Source organism: Pantherophis guttatus, chromosome 2 (assembly GCF_059756535.1).
Source record: "Pantherophis guttatus breed Tessera chromosome 2, ASM5975653v1, whole genome shotgun sequence".
Taxonomy (NCBI): domain Eukaryota; kingdom Metazoa; phylum Chordata; class Lepidosauria; order Squamata; family Colubridae; genus Pantherophis; species Pantherophis guttatus.
Genome location: NC_142064.1, coordinates 233266451 through 233293092, shown reverse-complemented (window position 1 = coordinate 233293092; position 26642 = coordinate 233266451). Strand labels below are relative to the sequence as shown.

General features: G+C 38.1%; 1 protein-coding gene across 4 annotated transcripts in view; it reads left to right on the top strand.

Moving 5' to 3' along the window:
- Positions 1 to 26642, top strand: part of LOC117656314 (contactin-4) — a 556506-nt gene that overhangs the window by 329582 nt on the left and 200282 nt on the right. For all 4 annotated transcript variants that reach the window (XM_087887915.1, XM_087887914.1, XM_087887913.1 and 1 more), the window contains 2 exons: positions 10532 to 10658; positions 11804 to 11979. In XM_087887915.1, the coding sequence (XP_087744041.1) occupies positions 10532 to 10658; positions 11804 to 11979 (303 nt within the window). The remainder of the gene's footprint in view (positions 1 to 10531; positions 10659 to 11803; positions 11980 to 26642) is intronic.

Genomic DNA, 26642 nt, shown 5'->3' with positions numbered 1-26642 from the left:
TCTGCAATCGAGTTGCTCTTTATGGGAAAGCCTTTGGCACAGCACAGCAAAGCAAAATTTAGCAGCCATGAGTTGCGCTTTCCTCCAAGTCTCATCTGGAAAGCTTTGTGCAGAGAGAAGTACCAGTTTCCCTATGCCACCCACAGCACTTAGAGGAAAGCACGGCTCATGGCTGCTACCAGGCTGCCCCAGTCCCTGTCACGGCTCCAACAGCGGCAGCTTTGGGAGATGCTGGCGGCACGGAGGCATGGGCGAAGCCTGTGAGGGGGGATGCAACATGTGGGGGGCCAAGTCCACTCCCCTTCGCCTCCTCACACTTGTTTGCCCATCCCAGAGAGCTCAGACTACGACCTAGACACCTTCCTCGCTGACATCACTCCTGAGTGAACTCTTCTATCCTCGGCTGTCACGAAGAAGCAGTAGCTCTGAGTGTGCCATGCCCGCTTCTTTCTCTTTGAGAGCCATTTGCACCTTATTTGCAAAGCAACTCTCAAAGAGAAAGAAGCAGACGTGGTGTACCCTGAGCTGCCGCTTCTTCGCAACAGCTGAGGACCTCTTCTGCTTTGAGCTCCAAGCTGTGGGGAGGGGGGGGCAGCTGCAACGCCAGCAGCTTCGAGGAGCTCCTTCCCTCAGTGGTTCGTTTTCTTTTCCCTCGTCTAGGTGGCTACACCGACTTTGTCATTAAAGGCTGCTCCGTGCCTTTTGAGCTTTCTTGGGCACAGAGAAAAGCGATCCTGTGAAGGGACTGAGCCTGCTGCTGAACTTGGAAGCTGAGAGGCTTCTTTTCCACCCAGCCACTGGTGCACAGCGCCAGAAAGACCTCCAGTCACTGCCACCATCTTCACGCATGCACAGCTTTTTTCTCACCGGCTGAAGGACTTTTTGGTGCTGTGGCCAGGTGGCTGAGAGGCTTCTTTGCTCTGGTCAGCTTACCGTCCGACGGACACGTCTGGTGGGCTAGCAAGCAGTGACCAGGGGACCGGTTCGGGGACGTGGCCAGGCTGCTGTTACTACTGGTTTGGAGAACTAGTTCTTAAAGTTACTACCTATTTGGTAGAACTGGGCCGAACCAGTAGCAATCCACTACTGTATGTATGTCTTTTCAATACTTGGGGTTGGGGGTTCATAATTTTCCTTTAGGCTACAACTTGGTATCGTTTTATAAATTTAATCAATAATTATTCCCATTGTTATGTTGTAACCATTCTTCAAAGTTTTGCATCCCTTTTATCATATAGGGATTTTTTTTTTCTGTTTCTGTGTCATAACTAAGTAAAAGTTTATATATGAGGCTGGGCAGTTCTGATGTATATCACAGAGTTAATTCAAAGGGAGCTTGAAAACTCCTGAAGTGTTCCAGGATAAGTCCAAAGAACATTGGCAAAGAGAAGTCCAGGTCAAGACCATAAAAAGGACATGGCATCATGGGAATTTTTCTACTCCATACAGATGAGCCTTGAACATAACAAGGCTCCTAGGGAAGTGGGTGGAAACTTGTACTAGGCTGGGGAAAAAGTTAGGATTTAGTATGGAATTTTATAGGAGTAAATCTGTTTTTGGAGCATTGCTAAAATAGTGGGGCTTTATTTTCAATATATAAATTGCAAGTTGAATTCCAAGAGCATTGTACAATATTTGTGGGAGGAAAATAGGATTGTTTTATGCACTGAGTATTTCCTAATCATAGTAGTCCTGGTAAACCTCTTTCTTTCTTTGAGCTCATCTGTCTGCAAACTGATTAATAGTAACTGCAAACATCTTCTCCCCTAGTATATTTGATCATCTAAAAAGGATCAGATCACATAATCTGTACAGTGCTGCTGGGGTATCCATAATTGTGAATTCTTTCTTATTCTTATTTTGCCTAGGGTACTGAATGATGCAAAACAAATTGTTATAGATCAAGAAAAAAAATGGATAGGTGTTGAATATAGTCAGTGATTATAAAATGTATATCTGCTTACTCTCCATACCCTAAGGTAATAAAATTTAAAACTCTGTATAATTATATCCACATTCATCTATGGAACAACACTGAAAAGTCCTGCACTGAGTGGCAGTAACAATTGAGCAAATTTTCCCAGAAGTCATCATTGATTTAGCAGTTAAAAAGGGAATGAAACAGTGGTGAGTTGCTCCCGGTTCAGCCTGGTTCGGACGAACTGGTAGTGGTGATGATGTGACGTCAGCGAACCAGCGCTCTATGACTGTGAGCTGGTCCCTCCCGTCTGCCCCCGTGTTATATCTACCTTTATTTGTTGTTTTTTAAGCCCAGCTGATAGGCACGGCAGAGTGGATTGATGCTCCTCAGCTGGCCAGAAATCTAATGAGCTTGCGCGGAGCACAAGTTCAGCGATCACGCGCAAAGCGTGTGTGAAGAGAACCAGTGGTAACACCTGTTGGAACCTACCACTGGAATGATGGAGTTTTCTCAAGAAGCTCCATGGCAATCAGTTAACATAGACATAATTAACATTTTCCATGCTAGTCCTTTGAGGTAGGCCAGGCCAGAAAATGAATTCCACAAGTGTGATTGGAACTATGTTTACTGATATAGAGAATCCTGAAAGACTGAGTGTGATTCCCTTCCCCTCCTCTTGTATTCCAGGAAGTTGGTCAGAGCCAGTTCTCAGTTTTCTGTTAATGTTTCCTTTATTTGCCAGGCTTAAAGAATGCTTCTTTATATGTTGTAAACATGCCTGCATATTTTTTTCCAATCCTTGAGATTTTCTCAATTGTGCCAGATTAAATGAAACAGGCAGTAGAGAAGGACAAAATTCAACTTACTCCAGTGGGAAAACAATATTTTTGCAGGGGGACACCAGTCAATCTCCTTTCCATTAATGATCAACGCAGCACATCAGAGTGGCTAAAGCAAGAAATTCTTCTATATGTTGAATGAAGGTTTTAGGGGAGGTAGGAAGCTGCTGAAAATGGCCTTCCAAGTAAACCTGAACTAGCATAGTGCAGGGATATTTTCTTTTAATTCAGATAAAAACCCACTATTTCAGCTCTGATGGGGCTATCAAACTATTTGTGCTTGGATTTTGAATGAAAAAAGCTAAAGAAATTTATCCTTATTATTCATGAAGATGCAAAGTTATCCCAAAGGCTTCTGAAAAAGATTATATTTTAAGTCAACATTTTAGACAGTAGAGCCTTCATTCATTCATTCATTCATTCATTCATTCATTCATTTTGTATATCAGCCAAATAAGGTAGAATCAACAGAAAACACAAGATGGCTTAATTCCACTTTAAGATACATTAACAGAATCCTGCAGACCTGAAGTTATTTCTCTCTCTCTCCTTCCACCCTAACCCTTTAAATTCCCAAAAGCAGTTAGGGACACTTCTAGCTCTATTGTCCTATTTGTGGGTTAACCTGTCTTTTATCTGACTGTTTCCTTGGTTGCATCTCATTGCATGATGACGCAAAATCATTCTCACATACCATTGCCTCTTCTACTGGATCTAACTGGTCAAGTAGATAAAATGAGTAAATGGTCCTGAAAGTAACATTGTCTCAAGGAAAACTTTAAACCAGTACCTTAAATTGAAATTGGCAACCAGTGCATTAACTGTAATGCTGCAATACACATAGGTTGTGCAAAAGTCCTCCTAGCCACAACTGCCATCCACACTTTGAGCAAAGACCAAGAGAAAGGGAAAGTTGGAAACTGGATGAAAACTGTCCAACCCAGTCAGATTCATGATGGTCTCTTGAAGAGATGATGAAAGACCATCTCTTTAACCAGGAAGTTGTATGAATCTTGTATGAAAGACTGAGTGTCTACACCCATGATGGCGAACCTATGGCACGCATGCCACAGGTGGCACACGGAGCCATATTGGTGGCCACACAAGCGTTGCTGTAGTTCAGCTCTGGCACGCATGTGTGCACCAGCCAGCTGATGTTTGGGCCTTCTGGGCCCATCGGAAGTCAACAAATGGGCCGTTTCCAACCTCCAGAGGGCCTCTGGGGTGTGTGTGGGGAAGGCTGTTTTCACCCTCCTCCTCTGGAGCCTGGGGAGGATGAAAAACAGGCCTACCGGGCCCACCGTGCCATCGCGTGCCAAAAGTAGGGGGAGCGTGGGGTGGGGTGGTGCGTGCATGTGTGGGAGGCGGAGTGCATTGAATTATAGGTGTCGGCACGCACAAACATGACCCCCTTGTGCTCCCCCCACTTTCCTTTTTTACTTGTCTTGGTTGTCATGTATTACATGATTGAATTTCTGACTAGACCTATTGTACTGCCATTAACTCAGTTTAAAAAACCCATTAGACCCGTGATGGTGAACCTATGGCACGTGTGCTGGAAGTGGCACACACAGCCATCTCTCCAGGCACGCAAGCTGTTGCCCATTGCTCTTCTGGGTTCTGGTGTGCTGGCCAGCTGGTCTTCAGGTGTGCGGGAGCGCTGGAAACTAGAAGAGCAGCCGCCCGGCGTGCATTCGCATGTTGGGAAGATTCCAGTTTCTGGCACTCACATGCACACCGGACACCTGGTCTTTGCATGCACATGCGTACCAGAAGACCAGGTAACCGGAAAATCATCTTCCTGGCACGCACATGCGCACTGGGCAGCTGCTCTTCCAGTTTCCGGTACATGCTCCCGTTTCGGCACTCAGTGCTGAAAAGGTTCGCCAACACTGCATTAAACTGTTGGTGTCTCTTTGCTTATGGTGAACATTTGAAGATTACAGGATAACTCTGCTATCATTTTAATCTTTCATTTGCCTACTCAATTTTGACATCTTTTCCTGAGATGAATGGGTAAGCCAATACATAGATCTTTGTTTCAATAAAAACATTACAACTTCCTTACCCTTATCATCTTTTTAATCTGCTTCCTATATATTGCCACTTCGCTACCAATTCACCACTTGCCCTTGTCATCACTGCATCTTCCCCTTCCCTTAACCTCTTGTTTCTCCACCTCTTCACTGTTGCAGGATGTCTACTTCTCCCAAAACAAAGAGGTAGGTCAGTTACATGTACAGCAGGGGTGGGTTCTACTTACCTGTACTACCGGTTAGGAACAGGGCCGCGCGCGCGCTCTTCTGCACAAGCGCACGCGCGGCCCCGTTGCTTCCAGTTCTATAGAACCAGTGCGAACCGGGGTCAGCTGAATGTGCAAATTTGCACCAAGGGGTCAGTTGAATGTGCAAATTTGAGGCTTTTTTTTTTGTCCAGACACCACTTGTGGGATAGACAACTAATGAACATAACTGATTGGCCAGGGAAGTAAAAACTAGCTTTAAATCATTTTTACCCTTTAAAAATTGAGTCTTCTGGAAGCACAACCATACATAGCATCCATGGCTTCCATTTCACTTACCTGATTTTACTCTATATTTGCTCAAGATCTAATTCATATCTTTTACCGAAGAGTGAAAGCTCAGATAATTCACTGGTATCTTTTTTTTTTTATGTAAGTGAAAACAAAACAAAACAAAATAAAACACTAGAGAGAAGAAATCAGTATACCCTCTGGAGCTAAAACATAAATGGTATGACATGGGAATCATTTCTGTCTAGGGACAGAAATACTTTTCATAGTCAATATCTTTATCTAGACAGATAACCCTATCCTGCCCGTGCCAGATGCATCTACAGTTTATTCCTGATTATTATTGGGTATGTTTTTGAACCTACTTTCTTCTACCACTTGTAACCCGGAAGTTAACTAGATAGGTTTTTAATGATCCAGATTAAATGGAGAGGACCCAAAATCCCGATCCCAAAGGAGATGTCCCATTTCTGCAAAGTTCATTTATTTCTTGCTAGAAAAGAACAGAGCAAGATGATGTGTTTGAATGCTTTTGATTTTCCTCCAGATTGCAAAAGTGTTGGTCAGTAAATTAAGTTAGTGACAATATCAGGGTATAGTATTTCCATGAATGAATCTCCCATAGAGGGCATGGACCCTGATCCCACCCTGCAGGTCTGTGCTGATTCTCTCCCAGCTGGGCTGTGGCACTCTTTTAACCCTGGCGCTTGGCCACTTGCCAATAAGCCAGCCCTGCCTGCTGGTTCAGTGGCTTTTCTGCCATCCTGAAGCTGTGAACCCTCCAGAGACTTGCCCAGGGCTCAGAGTCTCTTGCAAGCAGACTTGCTTTTTTCCCTCTCTTCTCTTTATTTCTCCTTCTCACAAAAATAAATGTGAGAAAGCAAGGAAGGAGAGAGGGGCGGGGATGCAAGCAGGAGGTTGATTTGTAAGTTCCTTGGTCAACCACCGTGACTTCCGGCTGACTGCTCATCTTTATAAGCTGCCTTGTGGATGGTTACTGCCTATAGTCCTGGCTCTGAAGGTTTGAGGAATAGCAAAAGTGGTTGCATGGATGGAAGGATCTTTATTTATTTATACATATGTATGGGTTTTTTTTTTGGGGGGGGGGAATGATATTGCCTTTGAAAGCCCAATTTTGGGGGGCAGTTTACAACAGACTGTAACATTGATTGCCATGGCTACATCTCACCTATCCAAATTTCATGTGCTTGAAAGGCAAAAGCAGTTTTTCTTTTTTTCAGAATTGTAGCAGTAGTATTAATTAATTTGCACAGTGCTAATGACAAGCATAAACAATGTTACTCTTTGGCATCCGTGAGAACAGTACTTTCAAGAAGGAATTAAAACCAGGAACAAGTCTGCTGTTCTCCTTTTTAGTGTATTATATTGTAAATATATTGGATACTGTATATTAAAAAATATTCTTTTATTGCCACATTAGAAAACAAGCAAGTGTTTATAATGATTGTGGTTGTTATTTGTTAGGAGAGTGACAGAAATACTGGCGTGCATCAGCACTATTAGAACAGTTTCATCTGACTTTTCATTACTGTGCCTGCAGAAATATTTCTATAAAAACTAACCTGTAGCTGAAGATACAATTGGGTAATAGTGAGCATATAAATAAAATGCCCATATCAATAAAAGTGCGCAACTTGCTTTTTAATTGTGAGGTGAAACAGAATAATTCTACTTGTATGTGTAGATCAAATAAAATGCCTTTGGATGTTTAAGATTTGTTCTATTACAATCTTTTTGGACAAAAAGAAAAATGGGTTGAATTAAAGGTTATGGAATATTGCTTAAGGTAACATCTTGTTATTATATATTTTCATTACGTCTTAACATGTTTATGTTGAAATAAATTTCTGCTATGTAAAGACATTAACTTTTCCATTTTGCCCAAGCGTAAAAATATTCATTGTCAGCTTACTTTTTCGCCCTTCCAATCAATCATGCTTTGCCATTGCTTGCTTCGTAGGGCTAAGAGAAAATGACTGGGCCAAGGTTACCCAGCTAGCTTCATGTCTAAGGCAGGAGTAGAACTCACAGTCTTCTTTTTTCTAACTTGATGACTTAACCACTACACCAAACTGTATTTTTTTCAATGATAAGCACAATCTTAAGTAAGCTACAGTTCACTTTATCAGAGGCAGGAAGTAGGAAGAGATATGCAAGAGTTAACAATGACTAGGAGAAAGAAACAAATTAATTTGTTTGATTTTTTTTATAAATATGTTATATAATGTGTGTTTTTCTTTAATGTCAAAAAAGTCATTCTTCAGGAAAAAAGTCATACTTGAAAATGCTATATCTTACATTGTGAAGGTCTTAACAATTGTTCCTGTTTCAAACCTCTCATGAATATGTGTGTATGCATCTCTTAGCTATGAATTAATGTTTTAAAGAACTGAAAAAAATTGCAATTTCTCTCATTCTTTGTCTTTGTGTGGAATCCACAGAGCAATTTTACATAATTCATTCATATGTGATGTTTTGAATTCTTCATGCCAGATGGCTAACAGGTGCATGCCGTGTAAGATTTTATGTTTAATACTGATTCTCACCATCTGAGATTTTCAACTCCCCAACTGGATAAAATAATGTACCAGCTTTTCTTGCAAAAGGACTGTATGGGCTGCCGACTAAACAAATTATGAACTTGGTTATCTCAAACACACAGTGGTAGTAATTAGAGAGGCTGGGAAAAGGAGAAGAATAATCAATTAAATAATGCTAATTGGACATTGTTATCATTTATCCTCTTTTTCCTTTTTCTTTTATTCTAACAGCTGCTGTAGGATTTTTCATATACATTAGTTGATACAGTTTGTTTGCTTAAAACAAAGTAATAGCTTCTAATGGGTTCTTTCTATATTAAGAAAACAATTATGTTGTTTTTTAAAAGGGTATGTGTCAGTGGTATTTTAATGGCTAATCTGCTAACATGTCATCAAATGAATTTGATGATTTTCATTTTTCCCCTTTTTTGACTATTTATGTTAGTCACAAGTATCTTTGTCACAACTGCCAATATTTTTTTTTTTTTGAATCCTAAATCTTTTCAAATGTCTATGGCAGTGGTGGGATTCAATTTTTTACTACCAGTTCTGTGGGTGTGGCTTGGTGGGCGTGGCATGGCATGGCTTGGTGGGCATGGCAGGAGAAGGATTCTGTAAATTCTCTATTCCCATCCCACTCCAGGGAAAGGATACTGTAAAATCTCCTTTCCCTCCCCACTCCAGGGAAAGGTTACTGCAAAATCCCCATTTCTTCCCGATCAGCTGGGACTTGGGAGGCAGAGAATAGATGGGGGCAGGGCCAGTGGTGAAATCTAAAATTTGTAACTACTGGTTCTGTGGGCGTGGCTTGGTGGTGGGCGGTAATGTGACTGGGTGGGCGTGGCCAACTTTTTTTTTTTTACTTTTAAAACCATTTTTTCTACAACCTCTTCGGCTGAAGAGGTTGTAAAAAAATGCTTTTAAAAGCCTCTAACGATCCCAGCTGAGTTGCCTGATCGGCAGAGGCTTTTAAAAGAAAAAATGCTTTTAAAAGCTTCTGAGGATCCCAGCTGAGCCATGTGATCATCAGAGGCTTTTTTCTTTTTTTACTTTTAAAAGCATTTTTCGGCCGAAGAGGTTGTAGAAAAAATGCGTTTAAATTTTTTTTAAAAAGCCTCTGATGATTGCGCGGCTCAGTTGGGCATGGGGGGGGCAGGGATTTTTGCTACTGGTTTTCTGAACCACCCGCCTCCATCATTACCGGATCAGGCGATCCAATCTGAACCGGGAACATTTCACACCTGGGCAGGGCCAGTCAGAGGTGGTATTTACGGTTCTCTGAACTACTCAAAATTTCTGCTACCGGTTCTCCAGAACTGGTCAGAACCTGCTGAATACCACCTCTTGTCTAAGTATTCAGATTTGAAACAATTTCTGCTGTGTCTTTCAAGTCAGATTTTGCTCTGTATTAAGTAAGTGTTACTTTTATAACTCACCAATTGTAATATCTACATGCAAGTGATACACAACTTGATATTTGTGTACAAAGCTAAGGAATTATCTTTAAAGTTTTAAAATAATAATGGTATATTGTTATTATACATAAAAAAAATAAAAAAGAGCCTTGGTGGTGCAGCAGACTAAAGTGCTATTAAGTAGCACCAGCTGCCTGCAATTACTGCAAGTTCAAATCTCACCAGGCTCAAGGTTGACTCAGCCTTCCATCCTTTCGAGGTAGGTAAAATGAGGACCCGGATTGTGGGGGCAATAAACTGACTTTGTATAAAAAAGAAGAACACCGCTTAGCGGGGTCTGAAAGCCCTACTAAGCAGGTATATACAAAAGTATGAAGGCTATTGCTTAATGCATTGTAAGCCGCCCTGAGTCTCCGGACAAGGGCGGCATATAAATCGAACCAATAAATAAATAAATATCTTAACTTTATCCTGAAACTCCCAGTTCACTGCAGAAAAAAAAACAACTATAAAGAAAAAGGATATAAAACCTTTCTCCAATGGAACCCTTTTTCTTCTATTTTGCAAATATTGCCTTATTCCAGTTATGACAGCCCTCTGGGCATTTCCTCCGCAACTAGTTGATAAAAGCAAGAGATATTCATTTTTATTACTGTGCTTTTCTGATACACTCAGCCATTTTTTATGGATGCTTCTAGACAGGCAAACCTCAAGAGGTCTTCAGTAGATCACAATGTACACACCAATAACTATAACCTAATATCTTCCCCTCTGATACAGAAGGAACATTTGACTCCATTCCTGAACAAAACCCATCTCCATCTTTCCCTTGAGATTAAATAACCAGGAAAGAGTTTGTTCTAGGCTCTTGTTTTTTTTTTTTTTTAAATAATTCCTAGGAAACAAAAAGAGAAGTTTCATATTCCAGAATCAATCACATATGGACTTTTAGGTGCTGGAGTAGGTCAGACTGAATGTGTCAGTTTACTATATTTTACTTTGGATGTGCTCAAAGCCATGTCTGATTTCTTTCAAGCTATTTACTCTGAAAATATGTCTTTTGTACACCATGAATTAATCGTGATTTATAAGAAATACAGAATTTTGTTTTACTACAAATATAGTCACCTAAATGTTGTAGCCCAAATGTTGTCTAAATCTGATTGGTGCAATTGTTTTATTTATAGTTATTTGCATAATAAGCGGTAGTACTTACGCTTTAAGTCCATAAAAACTAAATTTCAGTATTCTATTTATTGTAGATGATAACATACTGCACGGACCAGTTTTTATCCAGGAACCAAGCAGCGTGATTTTTGCACTTGACTCTGAGGAAAAAAAAGTTAAACTGAACTGTGAAGTAAAAGGAAATCCTAAGCCAACTATAAGGTAAACTGTGTCTTTATCAACAACTTTGTCAATATCCTACAGCATCCAGTAATGCCTCCATGAGGCAGCCCTATTTTTAATATATACAATCCTACTTTTTATAAAATAAAATCTGAAATCTAATGTTACTGTGAAATATCATAAAGAGATTCACAGAAATTACAACAACTCCTATGAATACTGGAATTCAGTGACATTTTGTCAGTCTCACACAACATCTCAAGAGTTCAATGATATTTTAGCTATCGGTTGGAAGCGTGCCCAGACTTCCCGAACCAATTGAGGAATTTTACAGTTGACTGGAATCAAGTTTCCGGTTGATAAGAAAAGTTTGCTCATTTCTGTTCTATAGTAATCAAGAGAGATTCTATTACTTTAGTGGCTCCTGCTGGTAGGAGTAGATACCAGCATTAATTGAGCAGTACACATCAGCAAATTTGCTCCTTTCCTTGTTTACATGTCTTATATGCACAATTTTGATCCTATATGGTGTTTTATTCTTTGGCCGAAGTCATGTTCTAGTGACACGTTTTTAGGAGAATCTGAAATCTTTAGGACAACATTTTGCTGTAGTGGTAAAGACACCAGGATAGAAACCAGAAGACTGTGAGTTTTAGTCCTGCTTCATGCATGAAAGTCAGCTTCGTGACTTTGGGCCTGTCAGCCCATAATATTAGGCTCAGGCAACAAGCTGATCAGGCAATTCCTGTTGCAACCAATGGGTCAACACTCAGGCAATCCAAAAAAGTTGATCCTGCACTTGTGGGAAAATGTTAGGAAGGAAAAAAAAAAGTGTTTTATTCTTTTGCTGAAGTCATGTTCTAATGACAGGACTTTAGACACTAATGTGAAAGGGACAATATAGATTTAAAGTGTAAATGACAACATGATCTGTGAGGTAGTGGATATAAAGAATTTATTTCTTAGTATGTGCTGTTGTGCTAGGATATTTAGTTCTAGAATGGTACAACTGATGTAAATAATACTTCATCTATTGTAATATGTAACATTTTAGAATTTAGGAAGTCATAATTGCTTGCTTGTTAGGAAGTAGATAAGGCATTTTTATTGTATGTCTTCTTTTTGAGTACACAAATTAATAGTTAAGGGAGCAAAATTAAACTACTGCCTCTTTTGTAATATAGGTGGAAGTTAAATGGAACCATTGTTGACATTGGTATGGATTACCGCTACAGTGTGGTTGAAGGCAGCTTGTTGATCAATAATCCCAATAAAACTCAAGATGCTGGAACATACCAGTGCATAGCAACAAATTCATTTGGAACAATTGTTAGCCGAGAAGCTAAACTTCAATTTGCTTGTAAGTAGAAATTACATATGTCATATACTGCTTTATTATAATAAAATATTGGGAAAAGGAAAGCTATAACATTAGCTATGTTAGAATATTATTTCTTATTCTATTTAGAATGTGTCCTGATTTGGAGAATAAATTCTTAAATTGGTTTGGAAATATACAGTATTTTGATAGGTCTTGTTTTGGCTGAAAGAGTAATAAATGTTGGTAATGTTTTAACCTGGGTAGAAAAGAAAAAAGATCTGTCACTATAGATCTGATAAGGTTGTAATTGTTTAACATCTTCTTAAGCTTCTGAAGAATTCAAATGTACATGAGTGCTCTCTTTCTTTCCACCCTCTCAATTTACACAATACTTCATAAAATCTCCAACAATTCAGTGATAATATTTTTGGCCTTTAGTAGATCATTTAAAGGTTAGCTCTTTCAAATGTCTTCTCTGCTGTCCCAAGGTGTAACTATATTATAGGGGATAGGTGTAATCAGCTTATAGGGGAAATGTGATGCATAATATTTAATAAAGAAAGAAAAAAATAAAAGAAAGTATTAAACTATAAATACTGTGTTGATTTTCAATAAGGAAAATAGGAATCAAAAGAGGCTGTTTTTTAAAAGGCTGAATCAAGCTTAGAGGTGTGGAACTGAATAGTGTGTTCATGAGATATGTCCAATAAATAGAACAATACAGATAGGGTAATGAAATGTCTTGTTTTATACATCAAGGGGAACGAATTAATGAATTCTATCTCCATTAAGTAGACTGTTGGATAGGTCCTGATTCAGAATGTTGTAGAGATTAAGCTGCAATAGATTTGTTAGATATAAATTATATGAACACAACAATTGCATCTTCCTTTACCATTTACAATTTAGTGTTGTGTTAACCTAGCCATTTAGTAATTTAAAAATAATAAATATCTGGGGGACCATTTACATAGTATTTACGTGGTCTGAGCACGAATTCTAGGACCTTGCTAGAGGAAAAGGAGAAGCAGTAGCAACTAAAATGCTCTTTGATTTTAGAAAATAAACAAGCACTTGCCACATAGCATCCCAGGTGTAACATTTGATGATAAGAAAGGCAAAAAGTGTATATAGTGGACTTTACAGAACTTGGAGACATCAGAATAGAAGAGGAAGACCTGGAGATAATCAAAAAATACAAACATCTGCAAATAGAAGTAGAACTATAGGGGCAAAAGAAAGCAAAATTAATACCAATAGTAATGGGTGTCTTGGGTGCAATCCAAAAACTTCTGGAATATCACCTGAACACCATTGGCATTGACAAAATCATCATCACTCAATTTGCAAATGGCAGCTTTATACAGAACAGCTTGCATTCTGCAACAATACCAATGTGCAACACTAAACAACAACTTCTGCGTATACCTGGCCCTCAGGATGGATTCGATAAGTGGATAAAAATGCCAAATCCAGTCTAAACATCTGGCTAACTGTGTGACGAACCATAATAATACTTCTTTTTATAGTATTTTTAAGACATAAAAATCACACAATTTAATATTTTCCCCTATATTTTATTGAAGAAAAAGAAGCTTAGCTAAAAACCATCCCACCAGATGCTCAGAAGGACTAAGGATCTTTTTCATTTTGATGATGAAAATACGCTAAAATATTTTAACCAATTTTACACAATTGTTTCATTGCTGGTAAATGTTTGGAGATGTTATACTCCCTGTGCTTATATATACCTATGCTGGAATAGTTGTCTATAATCACTATGTGACATGATTTGTTTGTTTGTTTGTTTGTTTGTTTGATTGATTATATGCCATCAAGTCAGTATTGAATTTTAGTGACAACATAGATCGATTTTCTCCATGATAATCTGTCCTAGCCTGATTCTTCTGGTCTTCCAGTAGTGCACCCAACACCCCTCTAACTAAGTCTGTCAAAGTGAATTGAAGTAATTCTCATACTGTGAATCGTATTAAGTTAATAATTAAAATTAGCATTTCATTTTAAATGATTTCCTTAGCTATTTATTGAAACAAATAGACATAGTTAAACAGCTTCATGTGTGAGTAGTCTGTTGTTTTTTCTCTAGAAAAAGGAAGAAGTAATCTAAAATAGTAGCAACATCTGAAGAGGAAGATGTGAGAAGGTCATCAGTGTATCTTCTGATTGTGTGTAAATTTTGTGATCTTTGCATCCTTTCATTAGTATTTTTTTTGTTTGGCTTTGCTCCCAGAGGAAGGAGAAAGGGCAGAATTGAGGTATGCAAAGTGCTTGGGTCTAGTAATCTATTCTCCCTTCAGCATATCAGAAAATAAAAGTTATTATGGCACCATCACCTTTGGAGCTTCAGGTTCATCTGACAGATTTACAAAAGGACAAATCTTTTTCGGCTTACACACATTCTATGAAACTAAATGAGACTGAAGGATCTGGTAATGCTTAGCCTTGAGAAAAGATGGTTCGGATAGCACTTTTCAAATACCTAAGAGGATGTCATACTGAAAAGGTCAAGGGCATTTCAGTTTTGTTTCAGAGCCCAGGTAACAGAATAATGGATTTAAACTGAAGGAAAACAGTTTGCGATTGGATTTACGGATTTTTTTCTAACAGTAAGAGCATTCAGCAGTGGAACCAGTTACCCATCGAACTGGCATGTCCCTTTTATTGTGTGTGTTGAAGTTGACACTAGACAACTGTCTGTCTGAGATGCTTTAATCAGGGTTAGGACTCACTGGGCTAGATTCCCATCTATGACTCTGTGATTCTCTCTGCTTGGAAGGTATAGGAATATAAGCCTAAAGTTCTGGATAGTTGTGGAGAATTCATAGAGTTGCAGATTTCCCTTGGGACATGGCCAATTTATTACATGGTTTCTGAATGATATACTTTAATTCCTCCTTGGTAAAAATAAGTTTATAGGGAAGATAACCTTATAGCATTAATACTGCAGCTTCAAGGCTGGCACTTTCCCGCTGGTGAGGAGGTCTATTTTTTTTTTTAAATTTGATTTATATGCAGCCCTTCTCCGGAGACTCAGGGCGGCTTACAATGCGTTAAGCAATAGCCTTCATACTTTTGTATATTTTATACAAAGTCAGCTTATTGCCCCCACAAACTGGGTCCTCATTTCACCTACCTTAGAAAGGATGGAAGGCTGAGTCAACCTTGAGCCTTGGAGAGATTTGAACCAGTAGAAATTGCAGGCAGCTGTGTTAATAACAGGGTGCGTAGACCACTGTACTATCAAGGCTCTTTTGTTCACTTTCTTCCTTGCTTGATGTCAGGCTGCTATGGTGCCTCACTATTTAGCTAGGCTTTATAGAACTGCCTTATGACAGAAATCAGAGAGTTGGAAGCTAAACTTGTTTTAATTTGTGAGCGCAGCACACTGAAGTTTCTCTTGTTCTTAATTAGCTGTGATACTGTTTTAGTCCAAGAGCCCTGATAGCTGACCAAATATCTACTGTCTAATTTTATTTTAATTAAGAAGATTGTCTTTTATAAGTAACAATATTTTAACTTCCTAGTAATGAAGTAGCAAGTGGTGACTCTTATGACCAATAACATTTAACCACAAAGTAACCAATTATTCACATCTTGATTTAAAATAGTATGAGGGAGATATATAACTCTTTTGAAGTTTGCCCTGTTCCTTCTTCCAAAAAGAAGCAAACATAACATTTTATGTTCTTTAATAGAAAAGCGAGAAATGTCTGAAGCATTCTTTATGGACTGCATGTATTTCATACATTTTGCTTTTAAAAAGCAAAGGTAGACATAAGTTCTCATAATGCATCCTTTCCTCACTGGCTTACAAGTTAGGTGTAACCAACATTACTAAAATGAAATCAGCTGTAAACAATGTTTTGTAGAAGGCACTGGAAGTCGAAGCTGACTTCTAAAAGTAAAGTTCTTTCTTGCAGAACTGCAATTTTACAGGCTTTGAGAAAACCCAAACCCTTTCCATAAAGGCATCCAGTACAAATTGTATAATGGAAAGATAATGACATTTGTGTCACAATGCAAAAGTCAGCCTTTAATACTGCATCCCGTTGCTAGATACAATTACTGAAATCATGGACTTTGTGTTGTGATATCATGCTTGTACGTTTTGTTATTTGCCAACCTTGGATACCTGTGATTTCCTACTGTTAGCTTGAAATAGGACACTATGACTTCCTACGGTTAGCTTGAAATAGCATTGGCAATGTTGTTTATCTTTAATAACTGTCTATGGGTTTTTATTTCTATTTTTACAAAAATACTGAATTCTTTTACTGTTGCTCAGGATGATCTTCACTGGCTGTTGTTAATCAACCCTGACCTACTGAAACAGTCAGCCATTGTTTCCACCATGAGTTAGTTTATCCATGAAGTTTGAAAAGTAAGGGTAAGAGTTAATTTATCCATGAAGTTTGAAAAGTAAGGGTTCATTTTGGCTTAGAACCAGTGCTTTTTGTTATTTACTCCTCCTAAGATTAAATGGTTCCATTTTGAAGGCAAGGGGTGTCATTTGGCATATTGACATTGCACCTTTTAAACTGCTGCTGTCCCACCTGTATGACAGCTGGCGTCAAACCAGCCTAAGAAAATTCTATTTTGATTGAAATGCTTTGGCAGCAACTTGTCAAATGTTCAATCCAAATTGTTTGCTGCTGTGGTTCTCCATTGCTGGGAAACGTGACACTGAAGCATCTATTTAAGTTTGCAAAGAAGTCAGAATAGCTCAGCAATTTATTCCTGAAATATGTTCAGGTTACAAACTAATGTTAGTGCAAATGCTGAATTTCTGCCTCCAAGTTCTGGCCATGTCTTACAATGTTAACCGATTATTTTTTTCTCCATTGCTGCTTGACATGATAGTTGCCCTTTAAAATGGAATCAAATGTTATAATGCATTTTTCCTTTCTTCTTCTTCTTCTTCTTCTTCTTCTTCTTCTTCTTCTTCTTCTTCTTCTTCTTCTTCTTCTTCTTCTTCTTCCTCTTCCTCTTCCTCTTCCTCTTCCTCTTCCTCTTCTTCTTCTTCTTCTTCTTCTTCTTCTTCTTCTTCTTCTTCTTCTTCTCTTCCTCCTCCTCCTCCTCCTCCTCCTCCTCCTCCTCCTCCTCCTCCTTCTTTTTGTATTTTAACTTTCTGAATAAAAATTAAAAATTGATAGCAAAAAAAAAAAAAAAGTTATATGCAAAAAGTAAACTATGGTCCTCTATTGAGACATTAATCTGAAAGTAAAAAGGCCCAGTATTACTTGCCATGCTAAAAATTCTATTGCTAATCAGAAGTTCATGGAAAAAAAGAAGTCATATCTAATTTCATTGGTTTGTTTTTTACTGAGAATCCAAAACATAAAAGCGTTGTTTTTAGTTGGGTAAACTACTGTATTTCAGAAATAAATCCTAGATAAATTCTTCATACAAATGGGCTCTTTAAAACCCAGACTACCACCAAGTCAAAATGAACTTAATTTGTTTTGAATTTATGTACTGCCCACCTTATATAGTAAGATGATTGCTGGAACTATAAATTATGAACAGAAAACCGAGTGGCAAATTTGATCTTGTAAAGAACTATGCAATTTTGATTTGCCTCTTTTCTTTGCATCGTTGTCTGCATTATTATAGACCAGAGTTCCTGATGTGCATGCTGACAATTGTGCATATTTGTCTGATCCTGAAAAACATACTGCCTGACAACGCATTTTAACATACTGTAACTACTTAAAATTGCATAGCTATGCTGGACTCAGTTAAGTTCATGCTAAAGCATTGTTGTTCCAAAGAAGCCTCATCCAAGAAGCTTCTTCAGTTCTTTGTTTCTTCAAAACGAAGTCCAGTTGCCTTTTGAAAAAGCACCTTTGGAACAACGATGACCTGGATGACTGAGAATCTCTACAGACACAGTGTATCATTAGCATATTTGAAGCAAGATTTATGCTAATTTAATGTTTTAGCTGACTCATGCTCTTTGAACTGTTTTCTTTGGCTTGGCCTTTTACCTGTTGTGAGAGTGAATACTCCATGTTGGTATTGCAGCACAATTTCTCTATAGCTCTATAATTGTGGACCTTATTTATTTATTTATTTATTTATTTATTAGATTTCTATACCGCCCTACTCCCGAAGGACTCAGGGCGGTGCACAGCCAAACAATAAAAACACATACAATACAAAATTTAAAAAATAGAATAAAATCAAATTAAATAATTTTGGCCCCGACAAATTTAAAACCCCAAACTTTTAAAACCAATTTAAAATTGAATATATAAATACTAAAAAATATTTAAAATTTTAAAAATCTTTTATAAAAGAGGGGGAAAATTAGGCCAGGCCGGCCTGGTGAAATAGTAAGGTCTTTAAGGCGCGGCGGAAGGTGCGCAGATCCGGGATCCTCCGTATCTCTGGGGGGAGCTCGTTCCAGATAGTAGGTGCCCCCACAGAGAAGGCTCTCCCCCTGGGGGCCGCCAGTCGGCATTGTTTGGCTGACGGCACCCGGAGGAGCCCCTCTCTATGGGAGCGTACCGGCCGGTGGGAGGCTATTGGTGGTAGTAGGCGGTCCCGCAAGTACCCGGGTCCTAAGCCATGGAGCGCTTTAAAGGTGGTAACCAAAACCTTGAAGCGCACCCGGAAGACCACCGGGAGCCAGTGCAGCTCGTGCAGGAGAGGTGTTACATGGGAACGCCATGTCGCTCCCATTACCACCCGCGCGGCCGCACTCTGTGCCAGTTGGAGCCTCCGGGTGCTCCTCAAGGGGAGCCCCATGTAGAGAGCGTTGCAATAGTCCAGGCGGGAGGTGACAAGGGCATGAGTGACCGTGCGTAAAGAGTCCCGATCCAGAAAGGGACGCAACTGGCGAATCAGGCGAACCTGATGAAAAATCCTCCCGGTCACGGCCGTCAAGTGCTCTTCTAAAGACAGCCGTGAGTCCAGGAGGACGCCCAAGTTGCGAGCCCTCTCCGTGGGGGCCAATGATTCGCCCCCAATAGCAATCATCTTACTATATAAGGTGGGCAGTACATAAATTCAAAACAAATTAAGTTTTTATTTATTTATTTATTTATTGGGGGGGATTATTCATCAGCAGGTAGTGTTTGTTTAGCAACGTATGAGGTTAGAAATAGACTGTTTGTATGTGTCTGCCTGAAAAAGTCCCTGCAATTTTTTTGGAAAGATTTCAGAAGCGGTTTGCCATTGTTTATTCCTTGGGCTGAAAGAGAGTGACTGGGGCAAGGCCACTGATCTGGCTTTGCACCTAAAACTCAGTTTCCTGGGTTCTAGTCTAGTGTATTTAGAGTTTGATTATTTTTATTACAAAAGGGAATTGTTGCTTTAAATTTTTTGGCAAATTTTCCAGAATATTTTAATATATTATATTAAGAAAAGTATAGTAATACACACACACACACACACAATACACCTAGATATTAAGAAACTTGAGTTACACTTGGAACTGAATGCCTAGGAAGGACAAAATGCTGATACAAACGATAATTTAGTACTCTGAATAAAAAGGTAATTTGAGAAAAAATGATTTCCTTGGATGACACATTCTTAGTTTAAAAACAGGCACACCCATGCAGAGAAGAAAATAAGAGCCAACAATGCACTTTGCTTTAGACAATAAGATAGTTCATCCATACATGATGAAAAAAAAATAATATCCTGATTCAAAGACAAAGTATCACAAACTCGATAGCACTACTGAAATGCTAGTATTGATTCATCTAATAATTTCTTTTGAAAAACTTTACTATTGCGGATGATTGGCATTGGCTTCTTTATTTTATTTTATCTGATGGATGTTGTCGGGGCAAAATTTTGTTCATCACTGTTTATTGAGCTGTCATTGTTTGAGAGACTTGATTGAAAAAGCTACTGAACATTTTGAAGTACGGTTCTCTGGAACTAGCATGTTTCAAAGGCTAAATAACTGATGCAGGAACATTTTGCAAATTACAAATGCAGTTGATAAGCAAAGGGTTCACCAAAACAATTTTTTATAGGAAACAAAACCCCCACATTATTATGTAGCCTGGAGAGTTGGAGAAATAGCTAAATGTGTTGCAAACTGACAGAGATTTGCCATGAGGAGCTAAAAAAATAATTCAGATGGTAGAAATGTGGGCATCCAACATAGTATATAGAAAGAATTAGGAATAGAGGAAACAAGATTATGCAAATATAAGGAAATAATAGGTATAAATAGATTGTGAAGAAGATAGTACAAGAAGTATGGAATCCTTGGTGTTTTATAAGCTTGGTTGTTTGGTTGCGGATGTTTCATTACCCAACTAGGTAACATCATCAGTGTGCTTGGCGTTTGGTTATGGAACATCTGCAAGCAAATAACCAAGTTGAAAGAACCAGGGATTCCACACTTCAATCCTGAGATAAGAGATATTCTTTTACATTGAGAGGGTGAGAAGCCTTAAAAAAAGAATGAAGGACCTCCAGAAGAGAAAGGAAGGACGGTGGCCTTCAGTAGTTGAGAGAGAATTCCCAATTGGAGAGTTTAGGAAAAGGTATGAAAACTATGAAGCTGTGGAAACAAGGTACCTCCAGGGAACATCCATAAATATGTAGGTAGAAAGAAAAAAAGCAGAAATTGGTGTGGAAGCCATAGCTTGACAAAGGAGGAAGAAGTGGATAGCCTAGAAGAAGAAGTTTCAAGCTAAGAGAGAAACAGAAAGCTCACTCATGAGTAAGAGGCAACATCAGAAGAATAAGAGAGACTTTAAAGAGAGAAAGAGAAGAGTGAGTACTGTTGAGTCAGATATAAAAAGCAAAACTTTGCCAGTGTAAAGCATGGAAGTTTCACTGATAAAAAGAGCCAGGGTGGGTTGGCTAAAAATAGATTGTGGAGCAGATGGGATTTTGATGGCTCACAAAGGATCAGGCCGAAGATAGATGGGAGAACCTGGTCCATGACATTGCAAGGTAGGAATCTTGCCAAGGAAAGGGAAAGAGTTGAATTGCTTTTTTAAAGTAAATTTGTATGTGTGTTGTGTGAGTGAGGGGAGAGGGAAACTGATTTGTTAGCTAGCCTCTCTAGGCAGTAGAATTCATTCCATTTATTTATTTATTTGTTTGTTTGTTTGTTTGTTTGTTTGTTTGTTTGTTTAAATTTCTATACCGCCCTTCTCCAATATAGGACTCAGGGTGGTGAACAGCCAAAGTAAAAACAAGACATACATACAAAACATACAAAATCTAAAAACTGATTAAAATAATTAAATATTTTGGCCGTAATTAAAACAATTCCAATTTAAAATCAGTTTAAAATTTGACTCAAGCCAGTTCGGTCCTACAGTTGTGCTGTTTTAATTCTGTCTGAGCAGTTGTAATGTTATTGAATCTTTCTATTCCTAACCAAAGTCTTATACAGTACTTTTCTTATTAAATTCAGGGAGGAGAGAAGCTCCCAGTTAGAGTTCTCTCCTGGTGAAAAGTTTGGCAACAAGGTTGTTTGAAGTGATTTGTATAGAAGCTTTGGGAAGTTCTCTAGAGAACCAGCTTCTTCAATTTAGGATGAAATACTGTATAAAAACAAACAAACCAAGGTTATTAAGGACAAACCAAGGCCAACTAACCAGTGGAACAGCTTGCCTTCAGACATTGTGAGTGCTTGCTTCATCACTGGAGGTTTTTAAGAAGAAACTAGATAGTCACTTATCTGAAATGATATAGGATCTCCTGCTTGAGCAGTGATATGGACTAGACGAACTCCAAGATCCATTCCAGCTCTATTCCATTCCATTCCATTCCATGAACAATTATTTCACTGAAATAAAATTAACACTTCTCCTCATGTATTTGTAGACAATAACTATGGAAAGTGGTCTAGATGGTTTTAATAATAATTCCCTGTTGTTTATGCTTATATTGTGACACTAATTAAAATGAATCTCCTTTTTAAATATACTAATCATTAGAAGAAATATGTACTTGCCAGGTATATTCACATATACTCCAGAGTGTATTTCATATTCAGATCAAAATACATAAAGAAAAATATTTAATGGCTTTATTTGGGATATATTTGCCTTGTGTGTGAATATCCAAAAGAAAAAGGGGAATGGAGAAAGGTGTTTTCCCTCACGTTATTCATCATTTGTTTGTCTGTGAAGATTGAGAGTAGCTTCAGAGGAAGAATAGTGTAGTTTGGATTTGTGTACTATATTTTGCTATCTCTATTAAATGTTACGATAACTATTGTAATAAAAATTTGCTTGTATAAATAATCAAATCAAAATGTATGAGCAGTCACCTTTGCACCAAGTTCTGTTCACTCTCTTCAAATGTGCTCATAAGCTGTCCCAAGCTTATGTTGACAGCAATTGAGTGCTTGTTCAAATGGTATTCATCCAATTTAAGTGTTTAATATTTTTACCTGTTAACTTGCTCTGCCTAGTAGTGGTGCATGCATTAATGTAGCCAACTATACCATAAATAAGACAACTGCATTACAGATATGTATCCAGCATCTATCTATCTATCTATCTATCTATCTATCTATCTATCTATCTATCTATCTATCTATAACTCATTTATACCTAATTCAAGTGATGAATTAGGTATAAATACTCCTGCCTCTTCCTATTTTCCTCACAACAACAACCTGGTGAGGTGAGCTGAGCTGAGCTGAGAGAGAATGTGTCTGGTCCAAACTCACAATCTTCTGTTTTCTGTACTGGAGCCTTAAGCACCAGCCCAAACTAAACAATTTATTTAATTCTTAATTCTGAAAACCAGTCCTGACAATAAGTTCCTGTTTCACAGCAGCAACAACAATAAGTAGTTATAGACTCAAGTTTCCATTCATCTAAAAAAGGAAGGTCATACTTGCAAATCAGGTTTAGCTAATTACTGTTATAATTACTCATTTCCTTTTTCATTAGTTAATACAGACAGTTATGGATAAGAAAAAAAAATAAATGGTTAAGTGCTTTTCTTCAGGATAATGTTCTTTTCAAATAAAACCATGCTCAGTTAATATTAAACTCAAAAGAATAATGTGTGGAAGCAGTATTGTGCAGTAAATAAGGGCACAAGTCAAATAATAACTTTTGTGAACAGAAGGCATTCATAAACTGGTATTTTTTCACAGAGGTTGATTTATCGCATTATACATGTTTCATTGCTTGTGCCAGTAACCTCATTCTGCATCTCAATGGCCAGATATACTGAGCAGTTTGACCTTTTGTGACCTACCAGCATTTGTCACTTGTCCAATTTCTATTTATCAACTATATTTATGAATTATCCATTGGTCTCCATAGTATCTCAAAAATCATTTCTGTAAGCCCCGAGCTACAGCATCATTATGAATGCTGAGTAAAGGGCAGCTTGCCTCTAAATTCCCACATACACATGGTAATTAAAAGGCTATGATTCTTCTCTTTCCTTCTCTAGGGAGTATAATAAAATGTGACATCTCTGTGTATAAATGGAAGTGACTGGGAAATGCAAACAGCCTGGACTATGCAAGTCAGGAGTAGATCAGCTCTCCCTCCCTCCCTCCCTCTATATGTATGTATGTATGTGTGTGTGTGTGTATATATGTGTGTGTGTGTGTGTGTGTTTCCTCTAGCCAGGTTTTCCCTACGTAACCAAGGTTTTTCTGCAGAAAAACCTTGGTTACGTAGGGAAAACCTGGCTAGAGGAAAAACACACATAAACCCTATGAAGAAGTAAGAATATATATATATATATATGCTCTGAAGCACAAATATGAACAGAATCTTCTTAGACTTATGCACATTGTGACTACTACTATCACCATTATTACCATATCAATTTCTATTCTACCAATAAGTTAGTCAAGACAGTTAGCTGTACTTACAAGAATTTTGTTTAGCTTGATTTAATCTGAAAAAACACTTTTAAATAATTCAATGTATCAAAGGTGATATGCTACTAAAAATAATACACTACATTAGAAAACAGTCTGATTGGATTATTCTTAGTTTGATAAGATACAGTATTTATGTTGAAAAGAAGGAGAAAAGCCTCTAAGAAGCCTGGACAGCTCGGCTTATTTCTGAAAGTCAGATCATTTCTTAAATTTGATAAAAAGAGAATTACTTGTGTTGTTAGAAAAACACAATTACCTCTTCTTTCACAGTATGGTTAAAAAAAAGGGGGGGGGGAATCCACAATGGAAATATATTTGAAACACACACATATTTCTTTTTTGTTTCCAAAAAGACCCTCAAATAGAATAAAAAGCTGATGCTATCCAGCAAGATGGGAAAAGACATCTATTTGATGTCGTAGCAGCAGTTTCATAACTGGGTCAAAGACATCAATTTGAGGTGAAATGGGAACTTATAATGATCAATCATTGGACAAATAATAGTCATGATCAAAGAATAAGAATAGCAGAACACCTTAGGACCTAGGAGCAAGAAACAAGGATCAAAATATTAAGACTGAAGACTTGTGTCAGGATTAAGGAAGAAATAGACGATTGGATGTAGCAGCAAAATAGAAGACAGAGAAAAAGGGCAATGAAAACATAAGCAGAATTTCCAATTTCAGCAGTTTTAAGAGGTGTGGTCTCCAATTAGGGGACTCGAGGATAAAACATATAAAGAATGGTTGCTGGAACTAGATATGTTTAGTCTTATGAAAAGAAGGACTAGGGATGACATGATAGCAGTGTTCCGATATCTCAGGGGTTGCCACAAAGAAGAGGGAGTCAAGCTATTCTCCAAAGCACCTGAGGCCAGGACAAGAAACAATGGGTGGAAAATAATCAAGGAGAGAAGCAATTTAGAACTAAGGAGAAATTTCCAGACAGTCAGAACAATTAATCAGTGGAACAACTTGCCTCCAGAAGTTGTGAATGCTCCAACACTGGAAGTTTTTAAGAAGAGATTAGATAACCATTTGTCTCATGTGGTGTAGGGTTTCCTGCCTAAGCAGGGGGTTGGACTAGAAGACCTTCAAGGTCCCTTCCAACTCTGTTATTCTATTCCAATGGATTACATTAAGAGAAAGAGAAGGGAAAAAAATATAGTCATTTCTATCAAGAAAGTTGCCTCTAACTATAGAAATCTCAAAGCAATTTACAGTTGTAAATGAGAATATTGCAAGATAATGATTGTAGGCAGTGGCTTGTGAAGACCAGCACACAAAGTTTCACCGATTATTACAGACAAGCAGCAATAAAAGTAGAAGAATCAGTCTCAGAATCAGAATAATAAATAAACTTCCCAGGCACATTCATTCATTCATTCATTCATTCATTCATTCATTCATTCATTCATTCATATATTTCTGCCTGAAGGCACAGTATCTTCAGAGCAGGTGTGAAAAATATTTCCAGGAGTGACCTTAAAGGCCAGTGAGAGAACATGGAGAGAATATTTCTCCTGATGTTTAGAAATATATTGAAAGGCAGGGGGAGTTTTGTGGACATTTAAAAACACATTTCCTCTCTTACTGTAATTTATATGTCCTTTGTCTGCTGGACAATGTAAAATCACTTTAAATACATTACCAACGAAAAGGAAGGGTTAGAGGAGAAAAAGATAAGTTACTTGCATTTTGCCAAAAGAACGATTTTGTTGCTGCTCCTTTCATAATTTCTGTATTTTCTTTAGACTGAAGCATTATATAAAAACACAAGTATAAACTGAAAAGCCTTGGTGGCGCAGCAAACTAAAGTGCTATTAAGTAGCACCAGCTGCCTGCAATTACTACAAGTTCAAATCTCACCAGGCTCAAGGTTGACTCAGCCTTCCATCCTTTCGAGGTAGGTAAAATGAGGACCCAGATTGTGGGGGCAATAAACTGACTTTGTATAAAAAAGAACACCGCTTGGGGGGTGGCGAAAGCCCTACTAAGCAGGTATATACAAAAGTATGAAGGCTATGGCTTAATGCATTGTAAACTGCCCTGAGTCTCCGGAGAAGGGTGGCATATAAATTGAACCAATAAATAAATAAATTTTCAAAATGTCTTTTATTTAGCCTGGCACAGCAGAAAATAAACTTTTGTAACTGTTAGCAAGTTTTTCTTTTTTTGCATCAATGAGTTGGCTCTGGTATGGCCTTTTGCTTCTTTGGTCCCAAGAAATAAACATAGCATTGAGAAGAAGGCAGAATCTGTCGAGCTAATCATTATTGTCCTAGAGTTTCAGCTTGTTCCTCTAACTAATAGACAACATAAGTTAGTTTCTTCTATTCATCATGAGTTGTAACTATAAAGATTGGTTCATCTTGATATCATGGACCATTTGAAATTGAGTTTTGGACTTCCTAGAACTGTTGTGTTGTTTTCCTCATCTTGGTTACCATGCCACATGCATGTAAATAACAATGGTTGGTTGGTTATATTAAATAGATTATCTTTATTGGGATCATGTTTTATTTACTCCCACTGTTATAAGAGCTGTGGTGGCGCAGTGGTTAGAATGCAGTACTGCAGGCTACTTCTGCTGGCTGCTGGTTGCCAGCAGTTTGACAGTTCAAATATTACCAGGTTCAAGGTTGATTCAGCCTTCCATCCTTCCAATGTCAGTAAAATGAGGATCCAGATAGTTGGGGGCAATATGCTGACTCTGTAAACTGCTTAGCGAGGGCTGTAAAGCACTGCGAGGTGGTATAAGTCTAAGTGCTATTGCTATTGCTATAAATCATCCATTAATGCTTAAAGAGAAAAGAAGACATGACGAACCATCATGATAA